The 18,522-nt window shown below is 40.1% G+C and overlaps 1 protein-coding gene across 1 annotated transcript; it reads right to left on the bottom strand.

Annotated features, from left to right (window-relative positions):
• Positions 1–137: 137 nt before the first annotated feature.
• aifm5 (apoptosis inducing factor mitochondria associated 5) lies at positions 138–18,490 on the bottom strand. The gene is made up of 19 exons (XM_082547875.1): positions 18,383–18,490; positions 18,202–18,292; positions 16,667–16,776; positions 16,331–16,440; positions 16,204–16,248; positions 15,308–15,389; positions 8,466–8,578; positions 8,293–8,379; positions 8,031–8,122; positions 7,425–7,555; positions 5,513–5,628; positions 5,347–5,418; positions 4,508–4,571; positions 4,177–4,253; positions 3,948–4,065; positions 3,401–3,499; positions 3,111–3,186; positions 2,907–3,011; positions 138–1,622 (listed from the first exon to the last, which is right to left on the bottom strand). The coding sequence occupies exons 1-19, from the start codon at positions 18,396–18,398 to the stop codon at positions 1,589–1,591; spliced, it is 1,638 nt and encodes a 545-aa protein (XP_082404001.1). The 5' UTR covers positions 18,399–18,490; the 3' UTR covers positions 138–1,588.
• Between the last annotated feature and the right edge of the window lie 32 nt (positions 18,491–18,522).

Consider the following 18,522-nt stretch of genomic DNA (forward strand, 5'->3'; position numbering starts at 1 on the left):
ACTTCCTGTTTCTGTCCACTCTGCGTAGGGACACTACCACTGGTGGACAATAGATGTCAGAACAGTCCCTCTCTGAGTGAATCATATGTTCTCATGAGTCACTAAATACAACAGAGACCAAACTGATATGCCTGAGTTTTTTTTTAATTCAAAGTTGAAAACAAGACAAAAATGTTTAAATGACAAGTACTTCACTTTTATTCTTACTCTTGGCATCAAGAATCACTTTGAAATGATAACAACGCTGTTACTAACAAGAGGGCTGATGATGCTCATCAATGTGTCTTCTTCTTGTCACCTCAAGAAAACAAATCTAATAATGTTCTTATACCGAGGATATCATAGATTACTCGTTGTTACAGAGTGACTGGGTTCCTGTGAATTTACAGCATTATACTGTAAATGCATTGTACATACAGAAATTAGGTAACTTGAATATCACAGGAGTCAGTCATCTCCTGTGCAATGAAATACACCTGCTCTATCCATAATTCTCTGTAAAATTAGCCATTTTCCCCCTGCATCACCAGAGCTTGATTTTCATTGTATTTAGGTTTGCACAATTAGCCAATTTTTATTTCTCTTACATAAGATAAGAGCTTCAATTTTATTAAAATGGCAAGCAACAAGTTTCAATTCAAATGCTAATAAAAAAAACTGTTTAGCCTGCCCTTTGCAAAGAAAAAAAAAACTAAATCTTTGACAGGCAACATTAGTACAGAGAGAAAAAAAAGCCATTACCACCTACTACCACCTAAAATATCACTACTGGTACTACTAACTGGATCTGGCCCTGAAAGGTCCTGGGTGAACTGAGGCATCCTGCTGAGAGCGAACAGTAAAAGCTGAGGTGTGAATTAAAGATAGCAGCAGAGCGATTGAGGCGGGGGGAGAGAGAGAAACGCAGCATTTCTGTTGTGCAGTGCTTTTGTTCGTTGTTTGCTGCAGGCCTATTGTTTGCTGTTGGTGTATTTTGTTATCATTGCCTGTTTCAGCATCTCTGTTTCAAAGAGCTGAACACTGCTGCCTCTGTTTTCCTAATCCCCCCCCCCCCCCCCAACTCACTGACCGGACCACGAACGCGGATGTAGTGGGCATTAAGGTCACTTATGTTTTTCCAGCTGCCCCATCCAAGTAAAAGTGAGCTTTAAATACTAACAGCAGAGAACATACTGAGGCATCTTAAACAGCGATGTCTCTGGACTGTTACTGAAACACTCCTGGAGACATAAATCCATGAAATAAAATAAAAAATCTGTTAAATTAATGACAAAAAAATTAGATTTAAAAAAGAAGACCTATAAGCTGCATCTTTTTGAGGTATCTGTTGTTGACATTTGGACTCCCCCTCACATGAGCACTGAATGCATGGTATGCACTTCCACACAGCCCGTATTAGATGCTGAGCTGTTACTGCAGCTTTCACTGTGTTTGGTGCTCCTTCCCTCCGCAAGTGAAGTTTGTCTCTTCCGACTGAAAAGTTTCAATCCACATTTCCAAACTCCCCCTGGTCCTTTTTGTGAGCCGTGCTGAAGAAGAGACATACGGAGGAACGAACATTGGACAGACGAGTGTAAGGAGCTGAATATCAGGACAGCTGCAGCCAGCTCAGGTCGTCTGATCTGTCAGAGAGAGAAAAAATATTTCAAAAAATGCTTTTATGTAGATTTCCACTTATCTTGTGTAATTCTGCCTCCATTCACCAGCACGGTGAATTTTAAATCAATCACCATGCGATGTGCTGACTTTCAGCTTTAATTCAAGATGTTTAACAAAAGTATTGCAATAGATACATCCATTTTTAAAACCTTTTTTATACAAAGCTCCCTTTTTTTCAGAAAGTTAATTGGACAGATGACTGTCAGGTGCTTATATGACCTTGAAGGTCTGTTCTCTTGCTATTCATTCAGAAATTAAGCAGAAACAACGTCTTCCTGGAAGTCCCAATATGAGGTCCAGAGAGATACCAAAGCAAGTGAGCGAGTGAGTCATCATTAGATTGAAAAACCAAAAAAAATTCCTTCAAGAATGGAAACACAGCGCGTTTGCAACAAGCAGGTCAGATCAGACTTTACCAGAAAACATGCAAAGAGAAGATGCAGCTCTAATATAATGTTTCGACAGATGAAACCAAGATTAACTTGAAACATGGTGACAGCGTTAGGGCATGGGCATGTATGGCTGCCAGATCATCTGTTTATTGATGATGTGACTGCTGCTAGAAGTAGCAGGGTCTCAGGAAACATTTTTTCTGAGTGTTAAACAGGATATGCTGTATTTTGAAATTAAGATGCTCCTAGCTAACAAGTGTGTTCCATATTTCTTAGTCAGAAATGCACCTCATTCATCATGTTTGGTTTCAAAACAAGATGATATCATGGGCAAAAAAGACACTGACCTATGCAGGGACGTCTCTAATGATGCCATGAAAAACTGTTTTCAAATTTTAGTGATCTGAGATTTTTACAAAGCCTATGAAAAGTTTGATTGAGCCCATGTGAGAAGCATTCATGTTCTACCCAGATCCCAGGCATCACCAGAGACAAAAGTATTTGTTTAGTTAGAACTTGTCTGAATCTCTTTTGAATGCTACGTGTAATAAAGGCCAGCTTGAAACAAGGCAATGGCTTGATTATCCGAACAATGTCTGGACATCATGTCTCAAAACAGCTTTGAAGTCATGTTCCTGACCACCTGTGGTGTCTAACTTAAACAATGAAACTCTGTTAGATCTTTTTTTGGACTCCACCAACCTCTAGGTAAGAAACATGGCTCATTTTTCACAAAAATAAATCTCTCTACATTGTCTCTCTGGAGTCATATTGTTCAGATTCAGTTTGACTAAAATAATCAGAAGATGGGAATATAGAAACAAAGTGTAAAACAAACTGAACGATTTTACATACTGGGCCTCGTCTTTTGTGATGACTTTTCCTGTTGCGAGTCTCTCAGCTACTGCCGACACTGCTGGATCAAAGTTCAGGCCAGCTGCTGCTATGACCTCCTCATCCCTACAGGGAAAAAAACATTCCAAACATACACATCTGGGTATTTATTTAATGGTTACATTTTTTCTATCACAGTTGAATACAGTTTTAACAACAACTTACTTAATGTACAATGCGAGGAACTTCCTGTCCTCAAACTGTCCTTTTATCACGAGCTCAGTGTATCCCTCCCCATAGCCTGCACACAGCCAAAGCAAACATTCAACAATGGCATGCAGAAACATATGAAATCTATCACAGAGGGTTTATCTACAGTGTTTTCAGGCAGTAAAATAAACAGTTTGGATGGCAAAGACTGAAAAGAAAGATGTAATAACTTCACATGAATAATGATAATAAGACACCTGATTTTTTGTGTGCCAGTAAATATTTACGTGTGTGTGTATACCCACCTGTGTATCGGATGGTCTTACCCACAAGGACAGTCCAGTAGAAAGGGACTGAGTTCAGTTCAGTTGTTTTGTTTAGCATGTTCAGAGCTACTATTCTCCCTTAACACACACACAAAAAAGTTTAACATGTAAATGACATATATGGGATTTTACCCTGTAACACCCAGTGTATCATATTTTATACATGAGTTTTTGAGACCATGAATCAATAGCACCATAAATTTTTAAGCAATAGCAAAAATTATACAAATTAAAATGTATATATGCAAATTGATATTTAATTTGTTATTGTTTGTATTCATCAGAATGCTTAGTAAACACTCCAGCCTGAAGGAGAGAGCAAAGGTAAGGTTGACAGTGTTGATGTCAGTTTTGGAGCTTTAAGTAATATAAATTGACCCAGAATTCTCGTGAATTTAGTCCCGCTTCCCATAGATGACATTTTAACAGCTTTTGTGCTTCCCATGGTAAATGTCAAACATTGATTTTGTGCATCAAAGTCTCTTTGTGAAACTTTCCAGTTAAGTCTATATGTTTCCTGCTTCACCCTGTGCTTGTGCCATCTGCCAGTGTCCAATGTTAATCATCCTGTTTTTAGCAATGGCCAGTGGGAACATGGCCAGATCACCACCACAGAAGACATCGGGGACATTGGTGTGCATGTACTGCAGGAGGGATACACACAGAGAACTGATGATCAATGTTCCAAAGCACAAGTTTGGGGAAAAAGTACAAGTCAGGCTTATGTGCTGTAGATAATCGGGTGAACCGCTGACCTTGTCGACCTTTACAAAGTTTTTTGAGGTCATCTGTATTTTACTGTCCTTTAGGTACTCTGAGTTCGGCATGGTGCCTAATGGAGGAAAAATAGGAGCAGTTAATCAGGTCATTTCACTCAGTTATTTGTATACAATTTCAACAAGTCATTTAACATTAACATCAGACATATTTACAATATGCTGGCAACAGTAATTTAAGTGAATATATACATATATTCCTTCGGGATTAATAAAGTATTCTGATTCTGATTCTGATTATAAAAGCTTTCAAGAATTCTGTGTTGCTTAATAAAAGACTCATAAAAGACTCTGATATGTTTCCACTTACCAATACCTACAATCAAAACTTCAGCTGGGATAACTTTTCCACTTTTCAGCACAACCTCCTTCACCTTGAGGAATAAAACAGAATGTGACAGGAAGAACTCAGTGTTAGTATTTTTTTTTCATTACTGAAGATAAAACTGCTGATATTCTTATCTAAAACTAGGCGTCACAATCCTGGGCCATTTGACCCAGCCTTTTGAGTCTTAATATATTTTGATGTTTATGGTTTATGTTTAAGTTCATTAGCTTATCTAAGTTCATTTCTTTTTTGCCTATGATGCCCTGTTATAGTTCATTGTTTATTAGATTTCCCTTGTGTCTTCATGCCTCTGTTTAAGTTTCCGTCGCTCTTCATGCGTTTCATGTCTGCATCTCATTATGTTTCTCGTTTTATTTTGAAGAGGTTTGGTGTCCCGTGTTCGTTGTGTTTAGTTTCACTTCCCCTGTGGCATCAATATGTTTATTCTAATCAGCTGTCACCCATGTGTTTCCACTTCCCCTGATCACCTCCAGTGTGCATTTTGTGTGTTTTCATTGATTCCTTGTCAGGTCATGTTGAGTTCTCGTCATGCCTCCATGTTTCCAGGTTTTTGTCATGTTCAAGGTTTTGTTCTTTGTCTGTTGTGTTTAGCATTTAGTTTTTCCCAGTTTAGTTCTAGTTTCGCCTCAGTGTGCATCTGCCTTTTGTTTTGTACCTTTTCCCAACCTCAAATAAACGGCTCGCCTTTTGTTATATTATAGTTTTGTTCCAAGTGTCTGCATTTGGGTCCTCTTTCTCCATCCACATGTTCTGCCAGTGCAAATCGTGACACTGGAATGAAGTTTATCTCCTCACTTTACCTTGCCATTCACACCTCGGATCTCTGTCACGCTATCATTCATGTAGAATTTCACATTTCTCTCAATCAGCATCTACAGAAACAAGAGTGAACAACAAACAGGTAAGCTGGAGATGAACTACTGTCAGGGAATAACACGTACATCTCAATCTCTTCATCTTTCTTACCGTCATGGTGAGTTTGCCGATTTCAGGACCTAATGTATTTTGGTACGGCATTTCACTGCTGCCTATCACTGTGATACTGGAGGCTTTGTCTGTCAAGTAAGATGCCACCTCCATGCCTGAAAGCAACATGTAATTGTAGGTGCTGGAGCGAATATCAGTGTGAATAATATATTTTACTTAATATTTGACATATGATGCGAACAAAAAGACAAAGAAAAAAAGAGAAAAATAAAGCTAAAAGATGTTGATGCTGTAAACTAAATTTTTTATTTTCCTCTCTTTTGTAGGCTTTTGGGTCTATATAAAAATAGGGAAGAAAGGAAAAAAGGAAGTTTTCACAGTTAAAGCATATAATTCCACTAGCTTTGTTTTCTACACAAATCCAGGCAATACAAATGTGCACATAGTAACTATAGTAGAGCTGGGCGATATAAGATTTTTTCATATCACGATATGTTTTTTTCATTTCAGGCGATAACGATATCTATCACGATATAAGCCATATAACTATATTTGTAAGATTTAAATGTGCCGTTGCTCACAAGTAAAATGTGAAATAATCAGCAGCTTGTTTTGATTTAAATATTTATTTCCCATAATAAGTTCAACAGGGTAGATGTACTTAAGGAACATGAGACTTTTTCAGATAAATAAAGGCAAATATTGCAAACTACACAAAAGGCAGCCGCTAAAGCGTTTAAGTTCCAAAATAGAACAAACGAAACAGACTAAATTGTCAATTCCACTTAGAAACAAAATATTAATTCTAAAAATAAATCTTAGTTTGTTTTACAGAAGAACAGACAAAACTGACTAACTTTTGTCAATATCAAATAAACTGAGAACTAAAAGGAAATTCTCAATCTCTCCTTGTTGTATAGCTGAGCTTTTCAAACAGTTTTAACAGTTACTTTAGTCTGACAAAAGCCGAATGACGAATTAGAGCTTCCAGTCAGAGATTGAGCATGCACTGGTTTATTGTATTTCCAGACTTGCTTTCGGCACAATTTACAGTGCGCGCTACTCTGTTTTTTGTCAGACTTGAAATAGCCGAAATACCGTCACACTACGGAACTTCTATGGCTCTTCCGTACAACAATCTCTCCGGTGTTCTGACAAAACGTCCTACTTTGGCAAAACGTCCTACCGTAAGTAGTTTATGCACATTTCTGCTGTCATAGTAATTCCAGCACAAATGTAAGTAGGTATGACAGTTTGCCACTTAACTTTGCCTATCAGAGTATGCTTGTAGCTCACATTCATAAAGCCAGGATGGTTTGCCACTTCATTTTACCCATTAAAGTATGCTTGTAGGTCACATTCAGAAAGGTAGCATGGTTTGACACGTATTTATACCCGTCAGAGTATGTTTCTAGCTCTTATTAACAAAGGTAAGATGATTTGCCACTGAATTCTAGCTGTAAAATTATGCTTCTAGCTTATATTCACAAAGGTAGGACGCCACTGAATTTCGTGTTGTGCGCATGCGTAGAAACAACAGGTAGGATGGTTTGTCAGGTAGGATGGATTCCCAGAACACCTGCATTGGAACCATCATCTGTTTTCTCTTCGGTAACCTTCGGTCACGCTCTCGGTTGATTTTTCTCTAGTCAGCACACTCATTTCCTCCATTACCCGGGCGGCACGGCAGCTGGCTGCTTTCCAAAACAAATACACATGTGCGGCTTGGCACTTGTGCTGTACGTAACAAGTCACGTGACGTGACGCTGCGGCTGTGATTGGTTCGGCTCTGCGCTAGTTAATTTGGATTGGCTGTTCCTCTTTTTTTTTTAAGAGGACAAGAGAGATGAGGCCTATCACAATAGTTTAACTTTTCTATCGAGAAAAAGTTATTTCGCAATACATATAGTTATCGTTCTATCGCCCAGCTCTAAACCATAGTAATCAGTACCAACAAATGAGGTTCCCACGAGGACAACATCGGAGCCCGTACAGGCTGCGTGGATTTGCCGGGCGTCCTCTGGCGTCTCCAACATCTTGATATTCCCCAAGTTCATGCCAGGAACATCCAGACCCTTTGCTCTAAAGGACAGGGATCAGAAGCAACTCACTCTGTTGTAAAGTAAAGTGGATGCTCCATGATCCTTTCACAGATTTTTTGAAACGACTAATTATATCTCAAAGCGGTAAATTTTCTCGTTTTAAACTTTTGATGTGTTTTCTATCTTCTACTGTGGGTTTATGAGATTTGCCGACCTCTGCATGCTGTTTTAGGTACCTTTTATGCAGCAACCCAGCTTTTTCAGAAAAGGTGGTGTTACTCTGAGACTCAGCTTAATAAAGTCTCCTTAGTTTTATCGTAAAAGTGAATTATAATATTTTTCTTATTTAAACTTTTCCATCAAATGTGCAGACTTAAAAATATATAATAAAACTGAGAGGACACTAACAATAATATTTTAGTTGGGGAATAATTGATGCCTGCCTGAGGCCAGAGAAGGTGTTTGTGCTGGAGCCAAGTATGTGTTTGTACACATATTTGTGAGGTTGTCTGTACCTGCAGCCAGTTGAAATGAGGAGTTGGTCGTAGCTCTGGACTGAACCATCATCAAATGTGACCGTCTTCTTGTCTGTGTCCACGGAAAGCGCCTGCAAACACATCAGCAACCAGTTTCAAAGCATGACTCAATCACATAGATAGCAAGTCATTCCCACATGTGTTGCTGTCCGGATGAAGATTTACCTCAAGGTCACAATGTCTATGAGATAAAACACAGATGCAAGCACATGCAGGATGTTGTCATACAGGAAGTACTCACTTCTTTCCTGAGCCACACCTCTATGTCATACTGATGGAAAAACTCCATCCTCCTCATCAGGATGCTGTCGCTCTCCACGTTCATCACCTGTGAAATCAGCGAAACTCCAGTGAAGTGAAGAAAATTCATAGAGACTTTCATGTGTTTGTGTCGAGTTATTCGCTGTGCTGAACCTTGCTCAGACGTGTTTTGTCGTAAGGTAGAAGGTCTTCTCTGGTCACCATGATGATCCTGCCACCAAAGTTTTCCTGCCGCAGCGTCTCAGCACAACTGAGTGAAGCGGCTCCTACACTTACACAAAACAACACACACACACACGCAAAGGAAGCAAATCAGAGGCAACGCAGTCTAATACCTGCACGTATCTGTTAGGTATTTTAGTACCATGGTAGCATTTACTGGATATTGTTTTATAGTGACATTATGCAGGAAAACTCTGTCATTCAATAAGGCCCCTTTGTTTTAGTTATTTTTCTCTTTGACCCAAGAATTGATGTGTGAGAATCACAGGCTGGTACAAGGTTGAAATACCACAGAGATCACTCCCTCAGCTACATTAGTTTCTTAATCGTTTAGGAGACGCCTGTTGAGGCCAAATGGTTTGTTTCAGATTTCACTAATGAAAGAACTCTTCGTTTTGTGCCTTGAAAATATGTCGCTGAGATAATCACAATTGTAGCTGAACTGATACACTACACAAAGGATGCTTCTTCACCCAAGGGCAGGAAGACGCTGCCTTATCTTGGTCTGTACTGGTTTAAACTGATAATCTGCTGTCTCATGAATTTTACCCTCTATATAAACTGTTGGACTTGTGAATAAAGTTGAGTCACTTTGGGAAGACAATCTAAAGCAGTCTCTGTTTTCTTGTTCTCCCAAGCTGCTCCCGAGCTCGTACTAACACGCTGAATGGCATGCTTGAATATTACTTGAGAATATATTTGACTGTGTTACAGACTAAGGGACATTCTCTGCTGATAGGTGAAGGTGCATTCTCTGCTGATAGACGTCCACGCCTCGGAGGAAGTCGATCCACGGATTAGGCCCTGGAAACAGTTTCCTTCAATTTTGGTGTCGAGAAGTGGGATCCTGACGAAGGTAGGCACTCGTCTTTTATTTTATAAGACTGTGTTATGCCTTTCTCAGTGATCCACATAGAAACGGGATACGCTGACGAGGCCTTCTTCAGTGGCCCACATAGTAACAAGTGGGATACACTGAGGAGCCTTATTTAGTGGCCCACATAGAAACACAGGAAGTTGCCTGTTGTTTTGTAAATAAAAGCAGAAAGGACACAGGAAGTTGCCTGCTGTCATAAACTAAGAAGTTGCTCACCAGCAGAAAGGACACAGGAAGTTGCCTGGGGTCATAAAACGAGAAGTTGCTCGTTAAAAAGTGAGAAGTTGCTCACTAAAAAGATAAAATTGCTAGCAAAAAATCAAGTAACCTCAGGTGTGCCACAGCAAAAATAAATACTAACCTAAATCCTCCTAGCGTGTAAACCCCTCTGGAAATCACTGACCATGGGTCAGAATAATTCAAAGACCTTAGACGGGTCCGATAAAAAATCAAAATTAACTGTAAAACCGAAAAAAATAAAATATAAAATCACAAATAGCGGACCACCACTTGGGTGGGCCTGATTATAGATATATATTATGTCAACGAATCCCAGGTGTGACTGAATCTCAGCTTATTGAAGAAGTAGAGGAACTAGACCCTAAAAATGACCAAGCAGCCAACACCACCTCGTTTTTGTGGATAAACGATGACAAAATCACAGCCTTTTTTCAAAATCTAAAGAAATTTCTGCTCACAATGTCTAGAGATAAAATTGATTTAAATGCAGTAACCATGTGTAAGCAAAAGCCAGATGAATCCATTCTAGTGTTTATGAAACGTTTCACGCACTGCTGGACTAATGAGGCATGCATGCCTGAAGGTGGAAATGATCAGATTTTCATAACAACATTCTTAAACAATATTCATCCAGAATGTTCACAACTATTGAAGATGACTGCCACTGATAATCTCTATGACATGAAAATAAAGAACTTTATCACACTTGTCAAAACAAAAGCTGGTGCAGATCTTTTCCCCAACAGCACGAAGGCTAAAAGTGTTAAGATAAAGTTGAATTTTGATGTAGAAGGCTCAGAGGAAAGTGAGAAACTAATGTATGCAGGATTACCCGCTCCAGCACAGCAAGGAAGTTTCAGAGGACGGAAGGATAAAAGTAGAGATATGTGTTTTTATTGTGGCTCAGTTTTCCAGCAGCCGCAGACACCCAGAGCAAAAATGAATTTGTGTATTTCATTTAACATAAAGGGTGAAATGTTTGCTGACACTGATAACAGCTTATGTTTTCTCTGCCCTATGTACCGACATGATGGAGAAGGAACATCCTCTGTGTCAGCTGGACCCTCAGCAGAGAATGAACTCAACATCCTTTTTGTCCGGTACTCTATGTCACACACTGTGCCAAAAAAAATGTGTACAGACGCCACTACCAGGTAATCCCATGACTGGGAGCCACACTTTTGTTTCTCTCACACTGTTCAACAACATGATAACTGCTCACACAAGTGAAGGTCAAACAGTGATTTTGTTACATAACTCAGACATAGGTTATGATATAACTACACCATGTCGTCACATAGATCTAACCTACCCTATCCACTGTACTATTTCTGCAGTTACATTGCCAGCTGAATACCAGAATATGACATTGTGGTCAAGAAGTGAGAATGATATAGGATTTATTGACTGTACACTTTATCACGTACACCTATTAAAACACAATAAGCCAGTATATGTCAAGCAACATCCCATTTCTGCCGAAAAAGCCGCAGCCCTAGATGTCATCATAGGAGATTTATTGACTACAGGAGTAATAAAGCCCACACTCCTGTCAATCCTGTGCCAAAGCCTAACAAACCTGGCGTATGGCGTTTCATACAAGACTTAAGGCAAATTAATGCAGTCAACATTCCTCTGCCACCTCTCGTTTCAGATGTTCACAGCATATTGACATGCATTGCATACACATTTTACCGTGGTGGATTTATGCTCCGCTCCTTTTTCTCAGTACCTGTGACACACAGCCGTTATTTGCATTCACACATAGAAATAAGCAGTACACTTGGACTCGTTTGCCCCAAGGCATGATGGACAGCTCTGCTGCTTTCTCAATGGTGCTTCACTCCTCCAGGGCTGCACCCTGATCCACATGTGGATGACCTCCTCCTCTGTGCTGAAAGTGAAAAACTATGTCAAACTGCTACACACATGCTTCTCCAGCACCTCCAAAAGACTGGCCACAGAGCATCTGCAAAGAAAATGCAGTACTGTCAGACTTCTGTTCAATATTTGGGATTCACACTGTCTCACGGAAAACGTTCCATGACTGCAGACAGGGTCAAAGCTGTGACCTCCGTCCCTCGTCCCACTACACAGAAGGAAATGTCGTCCTTCTTAGGCATGGTGAACTATTGCAGACAGTGGATACCAGACTGTTCTTTTCATGACCACATTCTGCGTGACTGTTGTAAAAAAGACAAGCCTCCTCGAATACTGTGATCCACAGAAATGACTGCCTCTTTCAATGCATTAAAGGGAGTGCTGACCTCCGCCACTCAAAGGTGCTGCCTGAATTGTTCAGGGAATGCCAGCCTGCCTGAGGGCAGTAGCAGCTTGCTCTATCATGATAAGGGACTGCGAGAAGCTCACACTCTCACATGACACTATTCTACACACCAATCACCAGGTCATGACCATTCTAGCAAACATAACTACACAACATATGCAAATCTCACCATAAAAGCGAGCAGCACACCCAATTCGCCAGCACATTTATTGATCCTATGCTGTGTTCTTCTGACCGACAGGATGGCTCAGACAGGCTTGATGTTCATGACTGCATGACACGTATACAGGAATCCACAGCACCACGTCCATATTTAGAGCAAACACCTATCCCAGACTCAGCCACGGTTTATGTGGACGGGTCCTGTTCAAGGCCGAGTGACAACTCATTTCTTTGTGGCTATTCAGTGGTAACATTGCCTGACATTATACTAGAGGCTCACTCATTACCATTTCACTCAGCACAAAAAGCAGAGCTCATGGCTTTAATACGCGCCTGTGAGCTACATTTGGATAAGCATGTGACGATTTACACAGACAGCCGCTATGCATTTGGCGTTGTGCATGACTTTGGCACATTGTGGAGACAGAGAGGATTTAGATCTGCTGATGGAAAATAAATTGCTAAATTGTGATTTTGTTAAAAGACTTTTTCAGGCTATACAGCTACCATCGGCCGTTGCAGTTGTAAAAAACGAAAGGACACAGTACAGCTGACACAGACGAAGCAACAGGTAATGCCTTAGCAGACGTGACAGCCAAGGCTGCAGCTCCCACCTCCGCAGGAAGTATTATCTGTGCCCCTACAGCTGCCACTTGTTACACTCCCAGACTATTTAGAAACAAATGTTGATTTAAAATTTATACAAGAGCAAGCCTCTGCATGTGATTACACCTGTTGGGAGAATAATGACTGTACCTTAGATGACAGAGATGGCTTATACAAAATCTTAAGGGTTTGATTGCCCTCCCATATTCCCTGATGCCAGTCCTTGCCCGACATTTTCACTGTGTGAGTCATGTCGGACAAGGAGGGGTAATAGGAGCAATAAAATCAAGATTTGTAATTGAGAAAACATTGCATGCAGTAAAAAGCATATTAGCAACCTGTCTAACATGTGCACGAACTAATGTAGGAAAACCAAAAGCGAAACATCAGCATTTACCACAACCAGATTTTCCATTTCATACATTACAAATTGATTTTACACATATGCCAGCGCAAGGAAGCATCAAGTACTTACTGGTAATAGTGGATCAATTTAGTAAATGAGTAGAAGCTTATCCAACCTCAAAAGAAACTGTAGAAGTAGTCTGTCAAAAGTTGAGCAATGAAATAATACCCAGATTCGGAATACCTCACCAGATTAACAGTGATAGAGGATCTTCATTCACATTAGAAGTAATTCAAAAGTGTGCTAAAACTTTAATGACCTGGGTCAAATTACTTACTCAAGTCCTGTGTGAGATTAGAATGACTCAATTAGCAGAACCAAATTATTTCCATTTGAAATAAGACTATTTCCAACACCATGGTCAGCTTCAAGAGGGGCACCGCTAGTAGAAGGTGATGTATATTGCATTGTCCACTGATGTTCACAACCTGGTAGAAAAACTGAATAATAACTATCAGAAAGTTTGTCTCTCTCAGCTTTTCCCCTCCACAGTTCCACCAGTGGAGACAAGGAGACGCATGTTGGAGAAGCCACTAAAACCAAGGACTCTCTGGGAGGCCGCGCGTGTTCCAGCCCCAGACTGTACTGGCAGTGACGAAGAACCAGCATCCTCACAGACAGACAACCTCAGTGGATTCATGCCAGCAGGGTTAAGACCAGCCCCACCAAACCACCTAAGGCGTCGGATCAAGTAGATGACGTCTCCGGCGAGCCAGCGCCCGGATTCAATACACCTATAGATGACGACTCAGGCGAGCCAGCGCCCGGATCCAATGTACACACACACAATCACTGATTAACACACAACGCCTGAAAGAACAACAACAAGGTACTCGAACATCCAGCAGGAACAGAAAGCCTAGAGTACCACACAATGTCTAACCTGATAAAGATAGACTCGTTTCATCCTGATAATGGAGAAAATGAAATGCCCATTGTCATCACACGAACCTGGGACCAGGCCAGGAGACGACTAAAGAACTGTCTTTTTTATATATTTAGGTTATTAATCATATCTACTGCATTAACCTTAGGATTTTTATTTACTATTTCGTATTGTAAAGTGCAACCCTGTTCACATTTCTGCAAGCCACATTTTCAATGATAACCCATATAGCTACTAGTACAGCTACTTCAATGTATTTGCAATTAGCACAAATTGATCCTGAGGATGTGCCAGATGTTACCAATGATGTTCCTGATGTGTATATTGAACATTAGGTTGTGAACTATTACATTTTATGATTTGCTTTTTATATTATGTTATTACATTTGTGATTTTTCCTTTCTATTTGAGTTATTATTTTTAAAAATAATAAAAGAGGGGAACTGTTAGGTATTTTAGTACCATGGTAGCATTTACTGGATATTGTTTTATAGTGACATTATGCAGGAAAACTCTGTCATTCAATAAGGCCCCTTTGTTTTAGTTATTTTTCTCTTTGACCCAAGAATTGATGTGTGAGAATCACAGGCTGGTACAAGGTTGAAATACCACAGAGATCACTCCCTCAGCTACATTAGTTTCTTAATCGTTTAGGAGACGCCTGTTGAGGCCAAATGGTTTGTTTCAGATTTCACTAATGAAAGAACTCTTCGTTTTGTGCCTTGAAAATATGTCGCTGAGATAATCACAATTGTAGCTGAACTGATACACTACACAAAGGATGCTTCTTCACCCAAGGGCAGGAAGACGCTGCCTTATCTTGGTCTGTACTGGTTTAAACTGATAATCTGCTGTCTCATGAATTTTACCCTCTATATAAACTGTTGGACTTGTGAATAAAGTTGAGTCACTTTGGGAAGACAATCTAAAGCAGTCTCTGTTTTCTTGTTCTCCCAAGCTGCTCCCGAGCTCGTACTAACACGCTGAATGGCATGCTTGAATATTACTTGAGAATATATTTGACTGTGTTACAGACTAAGGGACATTCTCTGCTGATAGACGTCCACGCCTCGGAGGAAGTCGATCCACGGATTAGGCCCTGGAAACCGTTTCCTTCAGTATCCATGTACAGCATACATGTACTTTTTTTGCAGGATCAGAGAAGCGGCTCATTTTCCTGACACATTTACTCAAATCCCAAGGCAAAATTGTTACATTTACTTATTTGTTGAGAGGACATGGTGGAAGATGCCAGTTAAGTGCCCTATTGAAGCCACACAACCACACACACATATTGGTCCACACTCACCTCCTCCCAGCAGCAGAACAGTGTGAGTAACTCCTGGGACTGCAGTGCCCATACGCTTTATCCTTTTCTCCTGCCTGAGAGTCTGAATCATGGATCAAACACGTGGTCAGGTCATCAGTAGGTACCAACAGTGATATTTACAAACAGAAAATTATTTCAGTTGCCTAAAAATACACTCACGGTTGCTTTCTTAGGTTCAAATCAAATCAGCCAGTCACATGAGACAGCCCTTCAGTGCATTTGTTCACTGCAACTTTCAGCTACAAACCAGTTTACAAAAATGTGAATCAAAATAAAGCATAAGAGTTTGTGTCAGTGATGAACTAAAAAGATAAAACTTGATATTTTAATGATTTTTAAGGGGAAAATGTGCTCAGTATGAATTTATTGACACGTCACACTTAAGAAAAGCAGGGAAATTCCACTCTGTAGCATCCTATTTTTTTAAAAACAACAAAATGATAAGTGTTTGGGGCCCAACTGTTTTAGTTTTTAAAGCAATATGCTCCCCATTTTTGATTAATCTGTGTTTTCAACTGCAAAGGTCCTCTTTTGTTAAGTTTTGTAATGTGCTAACTGTTTCAGTGGGTCACAGATTTGGGTTGCAGAAGTACCAGGAGTCTGCTATGTTGAAGTCAGGTCATCAACTGGTGTTTATCGCCTCCACCATAAAAATCCAGGTTCTCCCTCCAACAGTTACTCCCTGGCAATAATTTCAGCCTCTCTTTCCTGTAGCTGGGTTTTAACTAGTGTTCATGAATGCAGCGGGGAGCTGTGTTCAGTGACAAAGGTTTTCAGAATTAGTTGTGTATGGCCTTCTTTCCTCGCTGAAGAGATCGATACCAGGAGATTAAAATGGCCTCATATTACTAAAACAGAAAAGGTAACCTACTTACCTTTTTATTTATGGACACATACACTTTGCTGTTTTGAATATGGACCTTCAAAAGAGAAAATAAAAACATTTAAACAACAGCAAATGTGCTCATAAGCTTTGTATCAATCTGTCTCTCCGGTTCATACTTTGTGGCAAGGTAGACAGTCGATGCCGGGGTATTCCTCGAGATCGCCTGTGTGGACATTGAAACAGGAGCCGTGCCACGGGCAGCGCACTCTGTTCCCCGAAATAAAACCTGAACACACAAAGATGCGCACAAGAAAAATACAAGATGAAGACAAATTATTAAAACATAAGAAACACATATGAAGCTCAGACCAGTCTGATACCTTACAGTGTGCACAGACAAGATAAATTTCCTTAAATGACACTTTTCTGCCCACACAAGCACCCAGACTTGACTCAAGACTGAAATACATCTATGTCACAGAAATTCCTCTTCAGACTTCCTGTCTTCATACCTTTGCTAAGTGGAGCGCCGTAGTGTGTACACTGGTTCCCAATGGCGCTGTATTTACCCCCACTGCGCGTCAGCAGCACACCGTGATGTCCGACTTCAACTTCCATCATCCTGAGATAACAGACACACACACACACACACACACACACACACACACACACACACACACAGAGAGAGAGGTTTTTAATTTTTTAGAATAAGATAAATTTCATTGTTTGTACATCTAAGCTTGTTTAACACTTCAACTTGGTCTTTTCCTCCAGCCGTGGAAGCGTCGTGTCTGCAGGGATGGCTTTATCTGGACTGAAAAAAATATTTTTTTAAGTAAAATGCACCTGAAATGTATAAAATCAAAGGTTTATGTATTAAAATAATTCATCATTAATGGGTATAAACTGAATGCACACCTATCAAGTAAGTTAGTTGACCAGATTAGATTAAATGTAATGTTTTAGATTGAATTTATACAACAAAATTATGCACAAAAATTTACATGTAATCAAATTACATAAAGTTACCATTTTGGGCATAAATATTTTTTGAATACTTTGGGCTTTTTTATTTTAAAAAAAAAGTGCCCGATGAAAACTGTAGTCTGTGGGCCATCAACCTTTTGCTGATTCTGAAGTGTGGTGTGCCAGAAAAAGTCTGAAAACCAGAGCTTCAGTTCAGCCAGAGACAAGGTGGTCGTGTTATCCTCCTTATAAACTGTACTCACTTTGTTGATGCCTTACCCCTCCCCTGTTCCCGCAGAGGCTGTATTTTTTGATAAAACTGCAACCTTGGGGAGTTTTTGATGGGGTACAATCAATGACAAGGCCTCCTGGTAGTATTTTCACTAAAACTGTCGTAGTATTGTTGGGTTTTAGACAGGTTCAATAGCCCCAGTGTCTCTGGCTCGTGTTTATGAGGCTGGTATTCACTGTCTGATCTACAGTTTTGACCAGATGGCACAGACATATATTCACTCCGGAGCTTTCATCTACTGGGACCCCCACTGTCATTTAGACCCCACAGAGTGTCTAAATAATCTAAATAAAGGGGGTTTTGTGGTCAAATGCGTTTTACACTGTGAGGTACATACAGCTCAGCCCCAAGGAAAATTCCCCTTTCTGTCAAAGAAAAGAAGGTTATGAGATGTCTTAATTTAAGAAAAAGAGAGGCCAAGAAATGTTGCTTTAGCAAAGAAAGAAATCTCTGAGCAAGACTCTTTGAGCTTAAATTGTAAGAAATAAATGTGGAAAATAACAAAAAAAAAGTCTAATTTCTCAGACTGACCAGTAATAATAGAAAAAAGGGTTTATTCACAGAAATTAACCATTTTTGTGAGGACAAAAAACAACAACAAAAACGAAATAGATTGGACTCTTTGCCGGGCCGTTTCTGGTCCCTGTCCCTTTTGTTTGACATCCCTGCTATAAATCATTCAAGTGTTTTAGATGTCACACTGAGACCAGTTTAAAATTTATAGCAATAACTGTTTATGTGGTTAAAACACAAAGGCATATGTTTGCAGGTTCCCCATCCCCTCCTTACTGTCCATCCTGCAGGTCTGACTCCAGACAAACCACCTCTGTCAGCTCCTCTGATGGGTTCTCTGAATCAGAGTCCGTGAGCTCTCCGCGGGCTGCCCAAACACATTATAAATAAATAAATGAGTCATCAAATGAATGATCATCAGTTTACTTTCAGACACCACTCTGCTGAGGCTACTCACACGGCTTGGTCGACATCTCTGTGATTCAGCTGTAAGAGCTCGCAGACACCAAGGCGAACCCCAGGGACATTAAAGGTTATTCAGACGCTCAGGTGGAAACAATTTGAGTCCTGCGTCACTTTGCTTTCCTCTCAGCAGAT

Source organism: Aulonocara stuartgranti (genome assembly GCF_965226115.1).
Source record: "Aulonocara stuartgranti genome assembly, chromosome: 10".
Lineage (NCBI taxonomy): Eukaryota > Metazoa > Chordata > Actinopteri > Cichliformes > Cichlidae > Aulonocara > Aulonocara stuartgranti.

What these genes read in the sequence shown, in the direction of transcription:
- aifm5 (XM_082547875.1), bottom strand. An exon ending in TCAGACCTGCAGGATGGACA is followed by an intron (nt 16,777 to 18,201) that starts GTAAGGAGGGGA and finishes CTGTTATCTCAG; the next exon opens with GATGATGGAAGTTGAAGTCG. An exon ending in ATCACAAAAGACGAGGCCCA is followed by an intron (nt 1,623 to 2,906) that starts GTATGTAAAATC and finishes TCTCTCTGACAG; the next exon opens with ATCAGACGACCTGAGCTGGC.